General features: G+C 41.5%; 3 protein-coding genes across 9 annotated transcripts in view; 2 read left to right on the top strand and 1 right to left on the bottom strand.

Annotated features, from left to right (window-relative positions):
- furinb (furin (paired basic amino acid cleaving enzyme) b) overlaps positions 1 to 3,036 on the bottom strand; it is a 118,392-nt gene extending 115,356 nt beyond the window's left edge. Inside the window, exon 1 of one of the 2 annotated variants that reach the window (XM_085281787.1) lies at positions 2,154 to 3,036. The gene's annotated coding sequence lies outside the window, so the exon portion shown is untranslated. The remainder of the gene's footprint in view (positions 1 to 2,153) is intronic. The other variant, XM_085281786.1, reaches the window with a different exon arrangement.
- Positions 3,037 to 3,586: 550 nt separating this feature from the next.
- Positions 3,587 to 11,293, top strand: accs (1-aminocyclopropane-1-carboxylate synthase homolog (Arabidopsis)(non-functional)). 4 transcript variants are annotated; one of them, XM_085281773.1, is made up of 15 exons: positions 3,587 to 4,651; positions 4,764 to 5,518; positions 5,592 to 5,651; positions 5,783 to 5,853; positions 6,001 to 6,070; positions 6,748 to 6,814; positions 7,415 to 7,512; positions 7,631 to 7,708; positions 7,920 to 8,020; positions 8,518 to 8,607; positions 8,715 to 8,760; positions 8,871 to 9,012; positions 9,381 to 9,523; positions 9,634 to 9,787; positions 10,899 to 11,293. In XM_085281773.1, the coding sequence occupies exons 1-15, from the start codon at positions 4,012 to 4,014 to the stop codon at positions 11,291 to 11,293; spliced, it is 2,910 nt and encodes a 969-aa protein (XP_085137899.1). In that variant the 5' UTR covers positions 3,587 to 4,011. The 4 variants fall into 4 exon arrangements, with proteins under 4 accessions (XP_085137899.1, XP_085137902.1, XP_085137901.1 ...); XM_085281776.1 differs by having other exon boundaries at positions 9,690 to 9,787; positions 10,899 to 11,034; XM_085281775.1 differs by having other exon boundaries at positions 9,690 to 9,859; positions 10,899 to 11,013.
- Positions 11,294 to 12,264: 971 nt separating this feature from the next.
- Positions 12,265 to 16,513, top strand: LOC146569458 (uncharacterized). 3 transcript variants are annotated; one of them, XM_085281779.1, is made up of 5 exons: positions 12,265 to 12,336; positions 12,446 to 12,504; positions 12,648 to 12,850; positions 14,438 to 14,629; positions 14,969 to 16,513. In XM_085281779.1, exons 3-5 carry the CDS (start codon positions 12,658 to 12,660, stop codon positions 15,280 to 15,282), a joined length of 699 nt encoding a protein of 232 aa, XP_085137905.1. In that variant the 5' UTR covers positions 12,265 to 12,336; positions 12,446 to 12,504; positions 12,648 to 12,657; the 3' UTR covers positions 15,283 to 16,513. The 3 variants fall into 3 exon arrangements, with proteins under 3 accessions (XP_085137905.1, XP_085137903.1, XP_085137904.1); XM_085281778.1 differs by lacking the exon at positions 12,265 to 12,336 and having other exon boundaries at positions 12,371 to 12,504; XM_085281777.1 differs by lacking the exon at positions 12,265 to 12,336 and having other exon boundaries at positions 12,355 to 12,850.
- Positions 16,514 to 18,289: the final 1,776 nt, after the last annotated feature.

Genomic DNA, 18,289 nt, shown 5'->3' with positions numbered 1-18,289 from the left:
AAAGACTTGATTTCCCAAAGCTCTGGAGCAGCTGTTTAGTCAACAGCACACCGCTATCACAAGTATTCCCAGTAGGTTAAATGTGATTTATCTGACAAGGAGTTTAATAGAATAGAATAGCCCTTTATTGTTACTGTACATGTACAAAGAAATTATGGGTGCTCCACGCCAACTGTGCAGGAGTAAAAAAATAAATAAAAATTAAAGACATCAGGAATAAATAGCAAACAGAAGAAATATATACAGTCTGGAGGAATATATACAAACTAGAGGAATATGTACAAAACAACAGAAAGGGACACAATGTGCAATTGGTTCAGTCCGGAGCGACATGACAAACATAATGAGACAAAATAGCATCCACCCTTGCTGACAGATGAGAATAAAGAACAAGTTGCATCAAGAACCATTCCAAACTTTCCAATCCATCGGAATCGTGTGCTTCCAAGAATATCAGTTCTGGATTATTTTTATAACAGCTCCCGTGCTGCAAACCCATAACGTCAAACTCATGGCACTAGAGGTTCTGTACACCTGAGTCACAACAAAGTTTTTTTTCCTGCTGTTGCACTCTGTTCAGACTCAGAAATGAAAAAAAGTTCATTTAACCCATGAACACCTAGTTTGTCTTCCCTCCGCAAGAAAAAAAAATAATCAAAAAATTAATCATATGTGAATCGATAAAGAGTCTGCAAGCAGAATCAATAATGGAACTGGTATAGATAGATTTCTTTTTTTAATCAATATCCATTTCTTTACTTGATGGAGAGCAACTGCCAATTTCCATTAGCAATGACAAGAACACAAAGCTGTGACAGACCATATGCAGCACTCCAGCTCTATTTCAGGCTGCCCACCAGCCAAATCTACACCCACCATGTGCTCTGGGCCGGCCTCTCACAGAAAACCAAGGCACACAACCATGCTGCAGCATTTGTGAAGTATCACTGACAGCCAAGTATTCTTTCCTGCGAGGGAAAATTGCTCCAAGTTAGAGTGCGATTGGAAAGCCAGAGGCACTGCACAGGCATGTTGTGCTCTATCAGGACTGTGCTACACGGCGGGATGTGAGCTGTGCGGTGATCATCTGAGACACGCCGTGTAGCGAGTGAGAACGCCATGACTGACTGCCACTAAAGCCTAATCCATCCTGGCTCCCACTGTCTATAAGTTACAGAGATGGAAAAGCCTGATAAAAATGTTGTCTGGGGCAGCAGCATCACTGTGTCCAGGAGGAAGAATCAATTCTGTAAGTAATGTCCCACAGAGACATCCAACCCCATTTTTAACAGCCATCTGAATCTTGGCATTTATCCCCGCGGTAAACTTCCCCCTCATCTAAGACAACCTCCTTCCTACTTTATAGATGAGTTATATTGTTGACAAGTTTGTCTCCCTACTTATTTCTCCTCCACTGCATTCCTGTTTTATATCTCTTATAAACCATGTGCTGCTAAGGGCTCACACCTCTAGGACCACTAGTACTGGATTTAGGAGTACAGGTGACAAACTGAGTGGAGATTGGAGGCTGGAGGTTGACGGCAAAGTCTTTCACTATCTATATAAACTTAAGAAGGCACCTTTGCCTAGACCTAAAGGAAAAGCACAGAACATCAGTCAGTCTTTGATGTGGTGATGTAGCGTAGTCGGAATAAGAAGGATGCCCTGAGCCATACTTTTTGCCTCAACAACTGGTGACCTTGACTTCCTTCTTGGGTTTACTTCTGGTGGGAACTGCACTAGAAGTACAAACAATATTACCCACGGGGTAGGGACAGCAGGACTTGGATTACTTTAGGTTTAGTTTTGCAGCTTGTTTGCTCAAACTGAGCTGCTCTTCAAGCATATATACAGTGTTTGACGGAGACTAACGCACTGCTTTGGTGTTTTTCACCCCTGCCAGACAAACAGAACTGAGTGAAATTTACTACAGCTATCTTCACCATACACAGATAAATGCACTTGATTAGCTTTACTCCCTATTAAAGCGTCAGGTTGAATAACTATGAGACCGCAAAAATAAGAGTGTGCGCGCAAGACAGGCAGAGGACAGTGGAAAGCAGACTGTAAACTGAATTAGCCGAGCCAAATGTGACATCCTGCAGAAAGCAGCACTGTAAATACAACAGTTAAGGACAATCGTGTTATCTTACCACCAATAAACTTCAGCAGAGGAGCGCGTCTGAGCAGAGCTGGCCAACTATGTCACTAAGTCATGTCTCTACCAATAAATGAATAAAAAAAAAAAGAATCCCCTGTACTGGTTTAAAAAAATAAAATAAAAAATCTTGTTATCTAGACTGGAGAAGCATTCACCTGACTGGGAGGACTGGTGAGCGCTGTTGGCAGCGCTGGCAGACTACTGAAACGCTTTCCGCTAATACTCCCATTGTTCCCACCCACTCTGGCACAGCTCCCCTCCCAGCTTTGAACGCATCAAAAACTCACGGATTAAAAAGAAGAAGAAGAAGAAAAAAAAATAGCAAAACAGTAAAGCGGCTGTCAGCCGTAGGAGTTACCTTAGCAAGTCAAACACCAGTGAGGACCGAGACGGCATGCCTCCTCATCCTCCCTCCGTGCGGAGACTCCCATTCCTCCTTCTGCGGGTTTCACTTGCAACTTTACATCTAACCTGACACTGTGCGTCCTTTACTCGGTCCGGGAGATTATTTACAAGGCTACCCGCATGCACCCATCTTCACCTAAAAGTGCTCAGTTCAACTATCCCGTCTTGCTTGTCATCCTCCACCAACTTACAGCCACCATGGTTATATTTTGCCAGTTAACTTCCACCGTCGAGCCCAGTTATGTCTTCGGAGGCTTCTTCTAATAGGTTTAAGTCATTTCACGTGGTTTGTTTGCTGGCTGGAGTAGTGCTGTTTTTAATTTACACACGTACAAATTAAACAGCACGGACAGACAAAGGGGAAAATAAGCCGCTGTGTGCCAATACAATAAAGCGGTTCAGGATTGGACGAAAATTACAACAACTTGCCACTAACCCTTTTCTCCAGGAAATACGTCACGTTTAGAGCGAGCGGCTTATAGTGTGCGCTTGATGTGTATCGTCGCAGTCTCCTATAGGGACGGGGCCAGCTGTTGTGTAGCTCGCCTAAAGTCACGCTAATCCCTTTTTTCATTTGACAATAGCAGGATAAATAATAACATTCGTATCATCGTATTATTTTTACTTTTATGATGAACTAGTTAAAAGTCTAAATAAATATAAGAATGGTTAAAGTAACAACTAAAGAAATTGGATGACTGTGTCAAAATTATGCCTGTTTCAAGCTGCAACGCTGATTAGTTTATCCTCACAGGAGGAATTCCGGGACATGACTGTATACAAAACACGCATCCATGCTTTAAGGCTGGCTTGATTTGTACACCTGTGTGTGACTGCCATCTCCTGGATATGAACTGAACTTACAAAAAAACCGAACAAAACAGCACTGGAACCAGTAGAGGGGGCTATAACACAAAGCTCCCCGTTTGAGTCTGACTCGCATGGTTACGTCTACCCCGTTACAGCCTGGTATAAGTGAAAACCAGCCCGCTTTCAGCAGCTCCAGCGTTATAACACGGACCAAAGTTATCCCGGAATAAGGACAGCACGCATGTGCCGTCAACCCGGATGTAGATATCTTAGTGCGCGTCTATTCCCCGTTTCTCCAAGTTATTACAACATTTGCTGTGAGAAATATTTACAGATCTTAACCCCAGCTGGACAAACCTTTGCCAAACCGGGTTAACCATCCGTGACATGTATCGGGCTACGTGGATGTCACATGAGAGTGACAGCTCCACAGTGGTCTCATTTCGGAGCGCTGCATTTTTGATTTAAGGTGAGAGAAACTACAGTGAGTTGGTATAACCTACACTTTTACTGCATGAGTAATGCATTTAAAATCCAGCGTGTGTCGGCGTGCCTGAAGTTGGCCTGACAGAGGCCGCCTGCTCGTTTTCGCTATCATCATCCCGTGTTGCAGAAATCCTCCTCTAACTTAGACGATGGACTTCCGCGGTAGGAGGCATGAGCGAGGCAGCAACTGGACTGACCCGGAGATTGTGGAGCTGCTCCAGCTGTGGTCCGACGAGTCGGTGCAGATTGAACTGGAGAGTTCACTGCGCAACCAGCGCGTGTTTGACCGTATCGCCCACATTTTGCGTGAAAAGGGCATCTACCGCACAGGAGACCAGTGCAGGGAGAAGATTAAAAAGATGAAGCTGGAGTACCGCCGCATCAAGGACAACCACAAAATGAGGTCTTGGAAGTTTTATGATGTGATGGACAGAGTGCTGGCGAATCGGCCGGCTATTACTTACTCCTCCCTAGGCGGAGCTGTCATAGCTCAACAGGTTTTCCAGACCTCTGGGGCACCTGAGGCATACCTGCAAGGAGTGCCAGCGGGCTCTTTTGGTCCTGCTTCCTCCGGTGGGTTTCTCTTTGGCCAGCCCCCAAAAGCTGGAGATCCGCTGGATATCAAATGTGAAGATGTGGAGGAGAGCATGCTGAACTCCGGAGAGGCACCGCCTGAGATGTACTATGGTTCTGGAGATGATCAGGAAACTGATGGGCAGTCTCTACTGGAGCCAGAAGACACCCTGAGCCGAGCCGAGAGCACACTTAATACAAGAATTTCACCTTCAGGTTGTCAGCCGATAACTATCATTATTATTATTATTATTATTAGTTAGAATCAGCATATGTTTATAAAATTGATAGCAGGCTAAAATCTTATTTCTCTTCTTTACATTCTCAGGTTTTAGTGACCTGAACATGACTGGCTCTGCTACAGCCACCACCTTGGCTGCTGGTGGTCCCGTGTCACACGACACATCCGACGAGCCCAGAAAGGAGGGTTCTCGTCAACAGACCTCAGTGAGACAGAGGAAGCGGCGCCGGGGTGGTAAAACATCATGGTGCCATGGGGGCGGTAGATGCGGTGGTCAGGAGAGACTGGATAAAGCCCTAGCCAGCTTCCTGAACTGGCAGCAGTCTGCAGAGGAACGTCTCCTCTCACTGGAGGAGGCGCGGCTGGAGAGAGAGCTACAGGCGGAGGAGCGCAGGGAGCAGCGGGAGGAGAGGAGGGCAGAACAAGAGCGTCAGCATGAGCTCCGCCTGTTCAGCATGCTCACGGGGGTGTTGCTCGCTGTCAGAGAGGGTACGCAAACCACAACACAAAGCGACCCCGCCACCTCACCCTTAGCTCGTTTTTCAGCTTCGCTGATAACAACGCCTGCCCCCTCTGCTCCTTCATCTTCATCCCAGCCACCTCCAGAGGCTCCCACGACAGAGTCTGTTTTTAATCAGGAGACAAAAAAGTCACAGCTCAGATCTGTCAAGGCCTGCAAACTGTCTCAGAATGCTTTGGAAACACTGAGGGGTGAGGAAGGTCCCGGCAATAGCATCTACCTGTCTGAGCGTGGTAATAGCATCCGACTCCATGAAGGTATCCTCCAGGAGGGCTACATCCAATATGGAATGGACCGGCACCATGATACAGACAACCCTGATGTAAGGGAGCACAATGTTGTAAACACCAGTCACAGATGCTTAAGCATTTATTAAAAGCTCCTTCTTTTTCCAGGGTATTATCAACATGGGGACCAGTGAGAACAAACTTTGTTATGATCTTCTTCATAAACGGGTAAGATAAATATTAGATTCAATGCAGTCTATAATGATATGTGTATAGCCATTTACTTGTTATTACTTATTATTATGAATTATTCTGCCTGCTCTTTGACAAAAAAAATCCCATTTCCTTTTCTGCTACAGCTGACCAAGCCTGACATGCTGCACATCAACCCATCCTTGTTGCAGTATTCAGACTGGAGGGGGCACGCTTTGTAAGACACTTAAATGCACATTTATTTTTAATCTTTTCTTAATGAGGATCACATTTGTTATGTGACTCATGGTGAAGTTACATTTTTAACAACAACCTTTCACTGTGCACATTAACCCCATGACCTTTCCGTCTCGCTCTTTCTCAGCCTCAGGGTGGCAGTTGCAAAATTCCTGACTCGCTACTGTTGTTCTCCAAACCCATTAAAAGCTGACAACGTGGGTATTGCTTTTATTATTGAAATAGTATGCACTGTAAGTAATATATGAAATGTGTTTAAGACGGCAGCCACAGCCAGTTGTATATGTAAAAACCTTAGTGCGTTAAGGGAATCATATTAATAACAAAGGTAAAACTGGAACACCTTTTTATTAATCACTCACCTTGCAGTAAGCACAATCCTGAGGACTTTATACTCTTTCCTGCACAATGCCACGGAGCTATATTGCACAACTCCTATATAATGACTCCATAAATGTTATTGACCCTTAAGATAATAATATTTGACACACAGTATACAGGATAAAGGGTAGAAGATGTAATAAATCCCCAGGTTGTGTAAATAAAGTCCTCATCTTGTGACTCATAGCGATGTCCAGCAAATAACATAATTACTGACAAATAAGCCTTTATTCCACTTTTATACTAATGCTCTGGATTATAGCCTCTCATTTTTTATCAAAAATGAAGGATATTGAGCTGAATGCTTTATTTCACTAATGATCAAAAAATGTCAAACACTACAATTGAACTGACAGCAGTTCTGGGTTCACCAACTTAATTTGCACAGGAATGAATAGCAGGTTTAGTAGGTGGATTAATTTAAAGCACATTTATCAGGACTCATGCCATAATTGGGTCTTTCATAACACAGTGGATGCCTGTGTTTGTCCAGGTTGTGGTGATGAATGGCTGTGGTTCCCTCTTCTCATGTATTGCTGCAGTAATTTGTGATCCTAAAGGTAGGTTCAGATATGCTTTGACGTACAATTCATTTAATGCATCCATATCTGTACCGTATGAATAAAAATGAGTGCGCGGTAGAGAGGAAGTCGAGTCCGCGTTCCTCTTTTGCTTGTTTAACAGATAATTGGAAGGATTACGCAGACTTATTTTAAAGAAAACACCCAGCCACATAAATTGCGCATTCTGTTTACCTCTGCTGGCGAAGCTTCATTTTAAGCAGCGCAGTAAATTGTTTTGCTCAGTCACAACGTTAAAAAAAAAACATGAGCCTCAGAGTCAGCTGGTATTTACCTATTTACTGCCTACCTGAATCACTAAGGCAGAGTGAGTCAGTCATTAGTGGGATGTTTTTGAAATCAGCAGATGCTTTTCGTTGGTGATTTTGGTTCCATGTTAGCAAAGGCAATGACCAGTAACAACTCAAAATAGTACCAGATATGGCTCAGTTAGCATTTGCTGTGCAGTATATACACCCATGAAAATACAATATGATACAGATTATATGTGCACATTTAGTTATTTGTATACTAAAATGAAAAGTGAGATAATAAAAAAGTGCATATTTTAACCTGTTTTGTGTGTTTTGCATCCCGTAGATGCCATCCTTATTCCGACTCCTTTCTACGGCGTCATCACTGAAGATCTTCATCTGTATAGCGATGCAAAACTCTTCCATGTTCCCCTTGATTGTGAGGTAGGAAGGCACAACCTGAGTTACTTGCAGCATTTTGCATTTGAAATGGATGTTTTTGTGCACACTGGAATGTAATGGCCCCTATTCAGCTGGGCTGCTTTTTCTTTTGTTTTTAAAGGCTGATGGCAAAGATAACCGACCCTTCCGCCTCACTGTACGGAAACTAGAAGAAGGTCTGCAAAGAGCTAAGGAAGAGGTAACGTGTGAAGGCATGCTGGTTTGAAACAGTAACATTTAAATGTTAAAAGAAAGACAAAATTACTCGAGCAAAATTCTCAGCGTAGATAAACACCTTGGATGCTTTGTTCTTCTCAGAGACTTTTTTTTTTCAGTTTATCTGTAAAGACTGTGAAGGTACAGTGTAGCAGGTCCTGTTTACTTCCAGTTGAACCTGCCATTTCTTTAAGGGGTTGACAATTCGCGGCGTTATCCTGATGAACCCCCACAACCCTCTGGCTGAAATCTACAGCCTGAAGGAAATGATTACCTTCCTGGAGTTTGCCAAAAGGTATGTTTGCCTCACTATTATCTCACACTGCGGCCTAACGCTGTAATCCTCTTGCTCTACATTCCTGTGGTTCCTTTAAGCGCTTTGCCAAGTCACTGCATATAGTTCCTACTGTGATCTGTTTTATTTTATGACGGAGAGCTCTGTCCCGTGTGTGGAATATCAAACGTTCTTGACGGAGTTTTACGACCTCTCTTAATCACCAGCATATTGTCAAGTGCAGCCATGTGCCAAAGAGACTCCTGCAACATCTATTGTTTTCTAAATGATCTTGCCAGAGTAATTCCCTGCACAGACCCTTCCAGGCACTGAGCTGTTGTAACCATAAACCACAGTGCTTTTACAGTGACACTGGGCGTTGAAGGAACCGTTTTACATTGATGTTGCATTTTCCTTGTCTTAAATATCCATTAAGAATATAAAACCAGGCCTTATTATTGCTGCACTGAAAATATGTATATATTTATGTTATCTTCCTGTCTCCTTCCCTGCTTTAGAAATGCTCTCCATGCCATTGTAGATGAAGTGTACATGCTGACAGTGTTTGATGAATCTGTCACCTTTCAGAGTGTCCTCAGTGCAGACAGGTACTGCGTGAACCTAACCTCCGCATGATTAGTCTGTTAGACCTTGAATCATCATAACTGCTGCTGAAGACATCCACTTATCTCATAATGATGTGCCCTTATTTCAGTTTGCCCGATCCACAGAGGACGCATATAATGTGGGGAATGAGCAAGGTATGTGCTGTACAGAGGCCTGGAAGTGGAAAACTGTGAGACTTTCAATAACCGTATACATTGCTTTCACAGTTCATTATTTTTCATTGACTTTGTCATGTCCTTTCTAGGACTTTGCAATGGCAGGAATCAGAATAGGCACTTTATATACGGAGAACAGAGACCTCGTGGAGGCTTTGGCCAAATTGGGCTCTTTTCATGGTGTCTCTGGGACTACCCAGCACCAGGTTGCACAACTGCTTCAGGATAAAGGTAAGATCTGAGCTTTTTGTGTTCTTTTGCAGTCACACTGCTGTTGTAACATCAGATTTATCAGAAAAACCACTTGGAAAATAATCCTAACATGAGCACAATTTGGACAAAATTATCCAGCACGCTTTACACAAAACAAGCATTTTGTGTATAGCGGAATTTATATTCATAAATGCAAATTACTTTTGATGCAAGCATTTTAACAATTCCACTGTTCTACTTTGTGCGTTCCATGCTTTCAAGAAACACGAGCCTCCCTTTTTTGCTTTCTCTGATATGACAAGCACAGCATGGGGCCTCTGCTGCAGAAAGACTTGTAACATTTAATTTACACTTGCCGACTGTCACTTGGCATTCTCGTGTTGTAGAGTGGATCAATGAGGAATTTTTGCCTGAGAACAGACGCAGGCTGAAAGCTGCGTGCAGCTACTTGACTGGAGAGCTGCTCAGTATGGGCATCCCGTTTCTAGACAGGCCCGCGACACTGTATGTCTGGGCTGACCTTAGAAAGGTAACAAGACCGAAGTCGAATTGAAATGGCTTGCATATGAACGCAACATTCTTCTCATTCTTTTGAGATATATATTCTTTAGGTTTGATTTGTCACTTCTGTTTTGGTAGTATCTCCAAGAGTCATCATTTGAGGAGGAGCTGTCTCTTTGGAAATGTTTCCTCAGGCACAAGCTGCTGCTCAGTTGTGGCCAAGCGTTCTGCTGTTCAGTGCCCGGGTGGTTCCGCATCGTCTTTGCAGACCAACAGCACCACCTTCAGCTTGGTCAGTACCAACAACACTCGTAGTCTCTCTTGGCCAGGCTGTTTATGCCCTCTCAGCCGTTAAAAAAAAAAGGTAAATGGCCTGTATTTGTATAGCGCTTTACTTGGTCCTAAGGACCCCAAAGCGCTTTACACTATACACAATCATCCACCCATTCACACACACATTCACACACAGCCGTTCACCTACTCTCTGTTTTAGGAAGAGCAGTGAGCCATTAACATTGGACCAGATTTGTTGGTCCAAAGAAGCAGTGAAAAACAAAACTATTGTACACCTATGTTGTTCACAGTGCAAATGGATAATGACACAAGAATACTAGAAAAGCAACCCAAGAGTCTTTCAAAGAAAAGAAGAAATGAGATTGAAAGAAATGGGATGTTCTTCAATGGCCAAGTCAGTGATCTAAAATCAGTTCCTTAATATAAAGCTGAAAGCAAAACAGCTGCAAACAAGCAGCTCTTTTCAGTGGACTCTGGTTCTAAGGTACGATTAGCTGTTATTGCATTGAGGGAGGGAGAGTAAAGGTCATATCCTTTAAATTTTACCACAAATTTCCTGCCCAAGTCCTTTGCTATCCTTGGTCTATTATGAAAAACTGAAAAAGAATAGTTAAACACATGAAAATTGCTCCTCATTCTTGCTCAACATTTATAAAAATGAGGATAAAAATCTTAATTCATTCATTTTCCTCATAGCTATTTTTGAGATAGTGTATGCAGAAAGTTCTTGGCTTGATGTTAACCTCTCCGATTCCAAAAGAAGAAGACTGAGTAGTCTGTAATGACCTAATCGGTTGATTTAAAAAAAAAAAAAAAAAAAACATCCTTTAGTTTAGCATTCTAGTACAGCGATATCTTTCAAATTATAATAGTAAAGGCTTTAATTGTTAATATTTAATTGTTTCTGTATTTTTAAATCTACCATAGTTATACTTTGTTTATATGCTATTATTTTAAAGTTTACAGCTTTCTGGATTAAATATGTAGAATGCTTTGTCACCCTGTGCTTATACTAGACAGTGATTAGCACATATTTGTGATATAATTTATTCATTCAAAGGTTTATGTTGTACTGACTTATTTTGTCACTTTGTTTTGTGGTTTTTCAGGCCTTAAGCGAATTAGAGAGGCTTTAAAAGAAACTGAAGCAAAAATGCGAGTCCCGGACAGCAAACAAACCAGTGAGGAGAGCCAAAAGCCAGTAAAAAAGGACAATGCAGGTTCAGACAATGCTGCTACTGTCAATCCAAAAACCTTACCCGAGAACAATTCATCAGATCAGCTGAAGGAGAGGGATAGCCCTGTTCCTGACACAGGCTCGCTGGCCACTGAAGACTGCCAAGCCTCTAAGCCCACAGAGAGTCTTGACACGCTGATCGGTACTCTCAGGCATCAGATCCGTTCCTCTGATTGGCTGGAGAAAAGCACTCCAGAGCTGTCTGCTGGGGAGGACCCAGAAATTTTTGATGTGTTCAAGGTCCTGCTGCAAAGAGCCAGAAAGTAAGCTTAGGATTATACAGGCACGAATGTAGCTGCCAAATTTCAAGAGGCAGTACTTAAGCATCCCTCTTGCTTCCTGTGTTTATGGTGAAAAGCTTGACACAAACACCTGACACAAGGTCAGCTCTGATGTCTGTTTTTGAGGAATGAAATAGCTGAGACCAGGTTAAAGAGAAGTAAAGAAAAAACCCGGCCTGGCATTAAGAACAGGACGGAGTACTTTTCTGTATGCGTCTTGAGGCCTTATTGTTAAGCTGAGAAGTGGATTTATTTGCTGATATTCTAAGTGGATGCCAAATAGAACAACCAAAAATCAGATGTGTCCTAACATCAAACACTACAAGTCTCTTTTCTTATGAATTGTAAATGTTTCTGATTTTCATCTTACGCGGTTTATTTTGTCAAAATGAATTGTACTTGCTGTAAAGTTAATAGTCCACAAATAAATACAGGACGTATTATTTATTTTCTTGACTGTTATTCATTTAGAGTTAGTAGCCTTTAGCTGGAGATGTGTTATTTTGTGTGCTCTTTGTTTGTTTCAGTGTGACATTATCTTTTGTTCTTTGGCATGGGTGGGCTGTGGGCTCTGTTCCGCTGCTGCAAAGGAAAGTGAAGGTGGTGAGAGTAGAGTGACGAACAGGGGGAGATATCTGATGCTGAAGACGCTATTGGCTGACAACACTTTGTAGCCCACTGTCTGTGACAGCGAGTGGGATTTCCTTAACCGTTTCGTGATGCGTAATGACCCGACGACACCCCCCACACACTTTCTACATGACAAGGGTCTGATTTGTTTATTGCAGTCGAACATAATCGCTGAACTGTTAAGGGACTTGTAGATCGAGCTTTTCGAACCTATTCAACTCTGTTTGCTTTTAGACACATAAACTTCTGCTTCCTCAAATATTGAATGGCTGTTGCTGGAGCTTTCACTTTCTCTATACAGCGATTCGGCAAGTCACAGTGGAGAATTCAAGGGGAAATTTCAGCCCTGATGGGTGGGAGTTTCCACTGCGACGGTGGAGGGTTTGATCTGTTGTGGTTGTAAGCATATTATCTCATATGTCAAATGAGTGCTGGAAGTGTTTGTACAGTAGTTTTGGCACAGCACTACTTTTACACTTTCTTCTACTTTTCGGCAAACTCAAATCAGAGTTTAACCTCACAGCTTGGTTCCTGACAGCTTTTTTCCCTTCAACAACAACAACAAAGGTAAGCCAGGGCTTTTATATTTGTAAAGCTCATTTAAATAATCTAAATGCCAAGGTTACTTTTAAGACAGATTATCCCTCTGTCGCTGAACTTCAGCACATCCTAATTACACTCTTGTTTATCCTCGCCCCTGTCTCTTTTAGCGGTGTCAAAATGAAGTTTCTTGAGCTGGATGACTCGATCGGTCGCTTCAGGTTTTCACAGTCCTGTTTGGGATTAGTGGGGTGCCTGTGTGTGTGCTATGCAGTCTGGACACCTTACTGGGTGAAGGACAGGGGACTGTGGACGGAGTGGAACGCCACTGAAAGCGACCAGACGAATCCTAAAGATGATATTGGCATCAACGGTGAGCCAAACGCTTCTCTGACACCACTCTGCAGTCAACAAATCTCGTATCTGTCTTAAGCTTTCACTCTGTGTTAGGTTAAAGGTTTGACTGACTAAAATGTGTTAGGAAAGGCAGCACATTTAATGAGACTTAAGCACATCTTTGCTGTGCTGTTTTGATAAGACTGCTTCTGCTTGCTTCAGCCTTAGGAGAATTTATTTTTCTCAAGAGAGGATCAATATCAAAAGGGAGATTTGACAAAACGCTGAGTTACAGAAGAGATTCTCTGCAGCAGTAAACAAGTTTGAGCTTGCTTCTGTCCGGGTGAATTGCATTCTTTGTTAAGGCTCAGTTCTGTACTGAATGTGCTTGCGAAATCTTTAGTGAGCTAAAACCCGGTCTTTATCATTCAAATCTCATTTCGTGTCATAAACTGACATAAACTGAGTTTATGCTCTTAACAATTAATCTAATATTGTATAAGTCCTCTGCTCTCATACACAAAGAAGGAAAGCAAATGAGAAGGGACTCAAGATAGTTGTTGTCTTTTTGCTTGACAATATATAAAAAAATAACAGTAATAATGGTGATTAGAAATGATTAATGATACAACGAAAAAATATCAGTTATGACAACAACAAAAAGTCTTTTCCTCATGCTGAAAAGAAACTCTAATGAATGAGTGATCAATATTAAGATTATTAAGAAGTACCACAAAATTATTAATTTACTAAAAAGATAAAAATATAGTAAATAGCTGTTAACTGCAATAGTTCAAAGTTGACTTAAAGAGATATATTATGCTGTGTCTGTTCTAAAATTAAAAAGAACGATACTGAATATTGAGTTTCAGGTAAGGAGATAAACATATAAAGGTTATCCCTGAACACTTGGTTTCCTGCAGTTTTCATCAGTGACATTAGCTAATGACATCATTTATACATCTGCTCCTGGCCGAAACCTATTTATACACATTCTCGTCAAGCATCAAATCATCTGCCGGAGTAGCAGAATAATAGTCATTTGATGTACTTCATTTAAAAACCAACAGTGCTGGGAAATACAGTCATTTGGCAACAGCACAATATCATTTTTCTAGGTACTCTTTTAGCGCATCCCACGTCTCCCCTGGGGGTATTTCTAGAAAAAAAAAAGTATATAAGGCTTGTGACAAATTTGTGAAACTTGGCCAGACAGAAGAAAGTAGACATTTAAGAAACAGGGTTTTTTTTTAAAAAAAAAAAAGCCCAGAGCTAATAGGTTATTACCTTTTTCCAGTGGACTCTTCAAGTGCTGCAAAACAGCTGGTATTAAATAAATAAGGACTTAATTGAATAGTGAAGTATGGACAGTTACTCTGGTGGAGTGCCAGAATAAAAGTGTAGAGGTGGAAAACAGCATAATCCTGTTTTCCAAACATTTAATCCTAAGTGCACTCACAGATCATTCTCTAGCAAAGGCATTCGAGGATAAAATAAGGGATATATTGTGGGAAATTTGACATTGTGTAGTGTTTATCATGCTCGTAGTGGAAATGAATGTGTAAAAATGAATATAAGTGTAGTTACCCATTCTAATTTTTGTCTGTTGTTTTGTGTCCTGCAGCTCTGGAAGCAGAGAGGGTCTTTGGAGTTCTCTCCTTCCTGATGGCCGTGAGCACGGCTGCTCTGTGTCTGGTGTTTGCCCTCTGCTGGACATCCCAGACGGTGCGCTCCTACTCAAACACTCGCGCTCTCCTCATTGTACAAAAGGCGCTCTACCCCACTACCCTGCTGCTGTTCACCATGGCCCCCACAGGTGTGTAACATATATTCATTTCCTATGACATCCACATATGTAAACACGGTGTTTCTTGGATTTCTGTTATTCTGTTTCTCCATTTCCAACTACCCTCCAAATGGCCTTTTGGTTTATGTCATTCATGTCAAGCTCTCACCTACAGAAGTTGTTTCATGTACTAGTCATTTATGTACCCCGCTGGGGAGCGCACAGAGACTTTATTTTCTTTGGAATTGCAGTTCATTATCATGCAAAGTCTTTCCTAAAGCTCCAGGCATGTAATAATTGTGCTTAATACCTTTTTTCTTTTAGCGGTAATCATACTAGAGTTGACTCATTTTCGCCATCTGTCTACAGGTTTCTTCTTCCTCCTGAGCTGGTCTTTTTTCACATATCAGCACCGTGAAGAAATCCGTCAGGACTTCTCCAGTCTTGGCTCCTCCTATTGGCTGGGGGCTTTAGGTTGGACCCTGCTGCTCGTCGTGGAGCCGATCGTCTTTATCGTTGAACAGGCTGTCGTGCCAGACATTCTACCTGACTTGGAGAATGCTGTGGAGCCATGGCGGATTTCCTCTCCATCTGAGGCCGACGAACAATCTTTTAGTCAAAGTTCTCATCCTTTTAGCCCCAAAAGCAACAAGGGTGTGATGAAATATATGTCTGAATTTTGAATGGAGTTCAGAAACAATAAGGACATGAATATGAATATGACGCTAAAGGACTGTGCACTGAAAGAATCCTGAAGTCAGAAGAACTGAAGTTTCCTGCTGGGCTTACTGTGGAAGTCATTTTCTGGTTTGTTGACTGGTTCACTGGTTTGTTGATTGAAATGAAACCACAACACACTAAGGACTAATAACATACCAACTAGTGAAATACACAACTAATGATAGGTTTGTGCCTCAGCCAGGATCAGGTCCAGGTATAAAGGGCTCTGAGTTCAATCTACGTAAACAAGACATTCAGTTAGTACATTTATCTAAATAGTGCTGCTGCGATATATCTTACCTGAAGTCATTGTTATGGCCATGTGACACTTCAAATAGTAATTGTCATGTAAAAGATGATAGGTACTGATTAATGTTGACAGATTTACACATTACAAGCATTTTTGGTCTGTTACATATGTTTTTCTTTTTTTGGAGATTTAACTTGGGTTTATTTATAAACAGATGAGTAGTTCTCAGATATATTCGTGAGCCCAGACTATAATTTCAACTACAGCATTGTTTTAATGCAGAGCTCCATGAGGGCCTGAAGATCATGGCCATTCAGTACTTGTTTTCAGCCGTGTCCCTTATGCACATTTCTTTTAATAGTAGATTGCACTGTAGTTAAGGAAATTCCCACTTGCAAATTCTTTGCAATTTTTACAGTAAGAAACATTGGTGCGCATCAACAGAATTCCAACTATTGTCAGCTAGCTGTCATTTGGCAGGACGTGGGGTACATCTTTGAGTGGCTGCCAGTCCGTTGTAGGACTAACAAGAAACAATGTTCTTGAACGGTCTGCCTGCACTACCTTTCACACTGGTGGACTCTTCTCCTTTAGACTTTTGAAACACTCTCTTTTCTTTTCTTTTTTTATACCAAGTCTTTATTAATTGTGAATTTTGTTACTTTGTTGTTTTTTGTTGTTGTTGCCCATTTTGTATTTTTTTTAATGTTATCAAAAAACAATAAAACTTCTCGGTATAACACGTATCTTGTCTTTAAGTTATTTTCAGTAAATACAAGTTTTCATTTAGTTGCAAATGATTCGATTCTGTTTTATTTACACGTAGCAGCTTACATGTTTTTTTTTTAAAAGTTAAATAGCAGTTGTGTGTGTGTGTATACATTCCTGTGTATACCATAGAAAAGAGCAACAAAAAAGATCTAGGCACATATCCAAACTTTTTTTGTACTGTAACTGTTCAACAAAACTTCGTCTGCCTGTGGTAGACTCTAGCTTTTATCCTGACTAAGCAACCTTCAGCAACTCACAGTTTAAAAAGCGTTGTTCCTTTTAGAAAAGTATCTGGATGTTTTTAAGGGAAGCAGAAGCTTGTGTGGTTGAGCGCTATGGTTCTTTGTTTGGACAGTTGCCCACCAGCCCGTGGGTCTTGAATGTGTAGTGAAGCAGAGTTCTTCCCTTGCAAGTCCTACATCTGCTTCCTTTTTTGAAAAACTCTTTCATTTCTTGCATGCAGCTGCTGGTTCTGCAGAACATTTGGGGCACCAGACAGCAAACTGCCTCCCAAGTCGTTATTTACTTTCTTTCACACCTTCCCAAGAGGAAAGGAAGCGCTCAGATGCTGGACTGCTCATGTTTATGTTCTCAACCTGCCAAAGTGGGGGAGAATTAAGTGGCTCTGGCTTTGTTAATTGGGCGTTAATCAGGTGTTGCTCTAATTAAAAGGCAGTTCCGCCCTGTTGGGCCCTGGTAATGAGTTTGTTATTAAATCCAAAGAGGATTTTTGTCTCTTTTTCAATTTACCAACAGGGTAGTGGTTAATTGCTGTGTAAATGAGGGGAATGTCCTTGAAGGTCACGTTGCATCAGCGTGCGATCCATGAACAGAATTGTTCCAAAGAGCTTCCTCATTCTATCTTCAAATTATTTAAATTCACTACAACCTCTTGTATCCAGCTGTGCCTCTCTTGATTCAGTTGCTATTTTTGAAAGAACATTTTTTTTAAACATTATTTGTTAAAATGAGAGACTTAGTAACCCATTTTCTTTGTAAATAAAAGCACTTCTAAAATTGATTTTCTTTTAATCTTAAGTTGCTTTTATTTCCCTTCAGTAGATGCTGTCTGGGCACTTGAAAGAACACAGTCTTTCATGGCTGCCAGTGTCTCATAAACAAACCCTAGCCTTTTCACCTTCCACCACTACAAATGCTGCTCTTTTACCCTCCTGAAAGCATCAGACTAAAGGTTGCGAATGCCTTCAGAGAAAGGCAGGACAAATCAATATGGAGATAGAAAGAAAGAGATAGTGAGACAGTTAGGCACAAAGTAAGAAATGACAGATGAATAGCAGAAGATGTTACATACAGATAGACAGGTGGCCAGATAGTCACAGAAAGATTGCGGGTGTTGATTGTTGAAGGGCATCTGCTATAGAGACATCAATCAGAAGATGGCACCAAGATTGAGTGTTTCCTGCCTGTGGCTGGCAGCATGTGTACAACATAACCTGGGCTAAACCACTGCTCTTCATATCAATTAGAGTCCAATTATACAGCCATGTCCTACTAATTATGCTCCACCGCCACTATGCCAATCCTCAGCATAAAGTATGTGTTTCTCCATGCTGTGTGCCTGTGCTTGTGTTCATTGAGATAAATAAATATCGTCACAGAGTGCCAAGGCGCGCATTCTTAATCTGATTTTCAGAGCTATAAGTTTGAATTTTGCAGAGGAAGGAAAAAAACAAACAAAAAAACCCCCAAGAGAGCAAGAATCGCCAAAAACTGTTATTTTCTCTTGTACCTTTTGGTGGTGCTGGTGTAACACCTATCGTTTTGACTTTTGCAAAGAATTCTGGTGAAATGGGGGAGACACTGCTTTCATTTGATGAGTAATGTAATCACAAAAAGTCTGTGCATGTCTGCATGTGTGTGTGTGTGTTTGATTTTGATTTGCAAGGTATACAAAGTGTGATTAATATTCTCAAGCATATTTTGCAGGG

Source organism: Mchenga conophoros, linkage group LG7, assembly GCF_057382185.1.
Source record: "Mchenga conophoros isolate Kocher_MC1m ecotype Shallow Benthic linkage group LG7, M_conophoros_male_GT1.1, whole genome shotgun sequence".
Taxonomy (NCBI): domain Eukaryota; kingdom Metazoa; phylum Chordata; class Actinopteri; order Cichliformes; family Cichlidae; genus Mchenga; species Mchenga conophoros.
The sequence above is the reverse complement of the archived record's forward strand: the minus strand, read 5'-3'. Positions and strand labels throughout refer to the sequence as shown.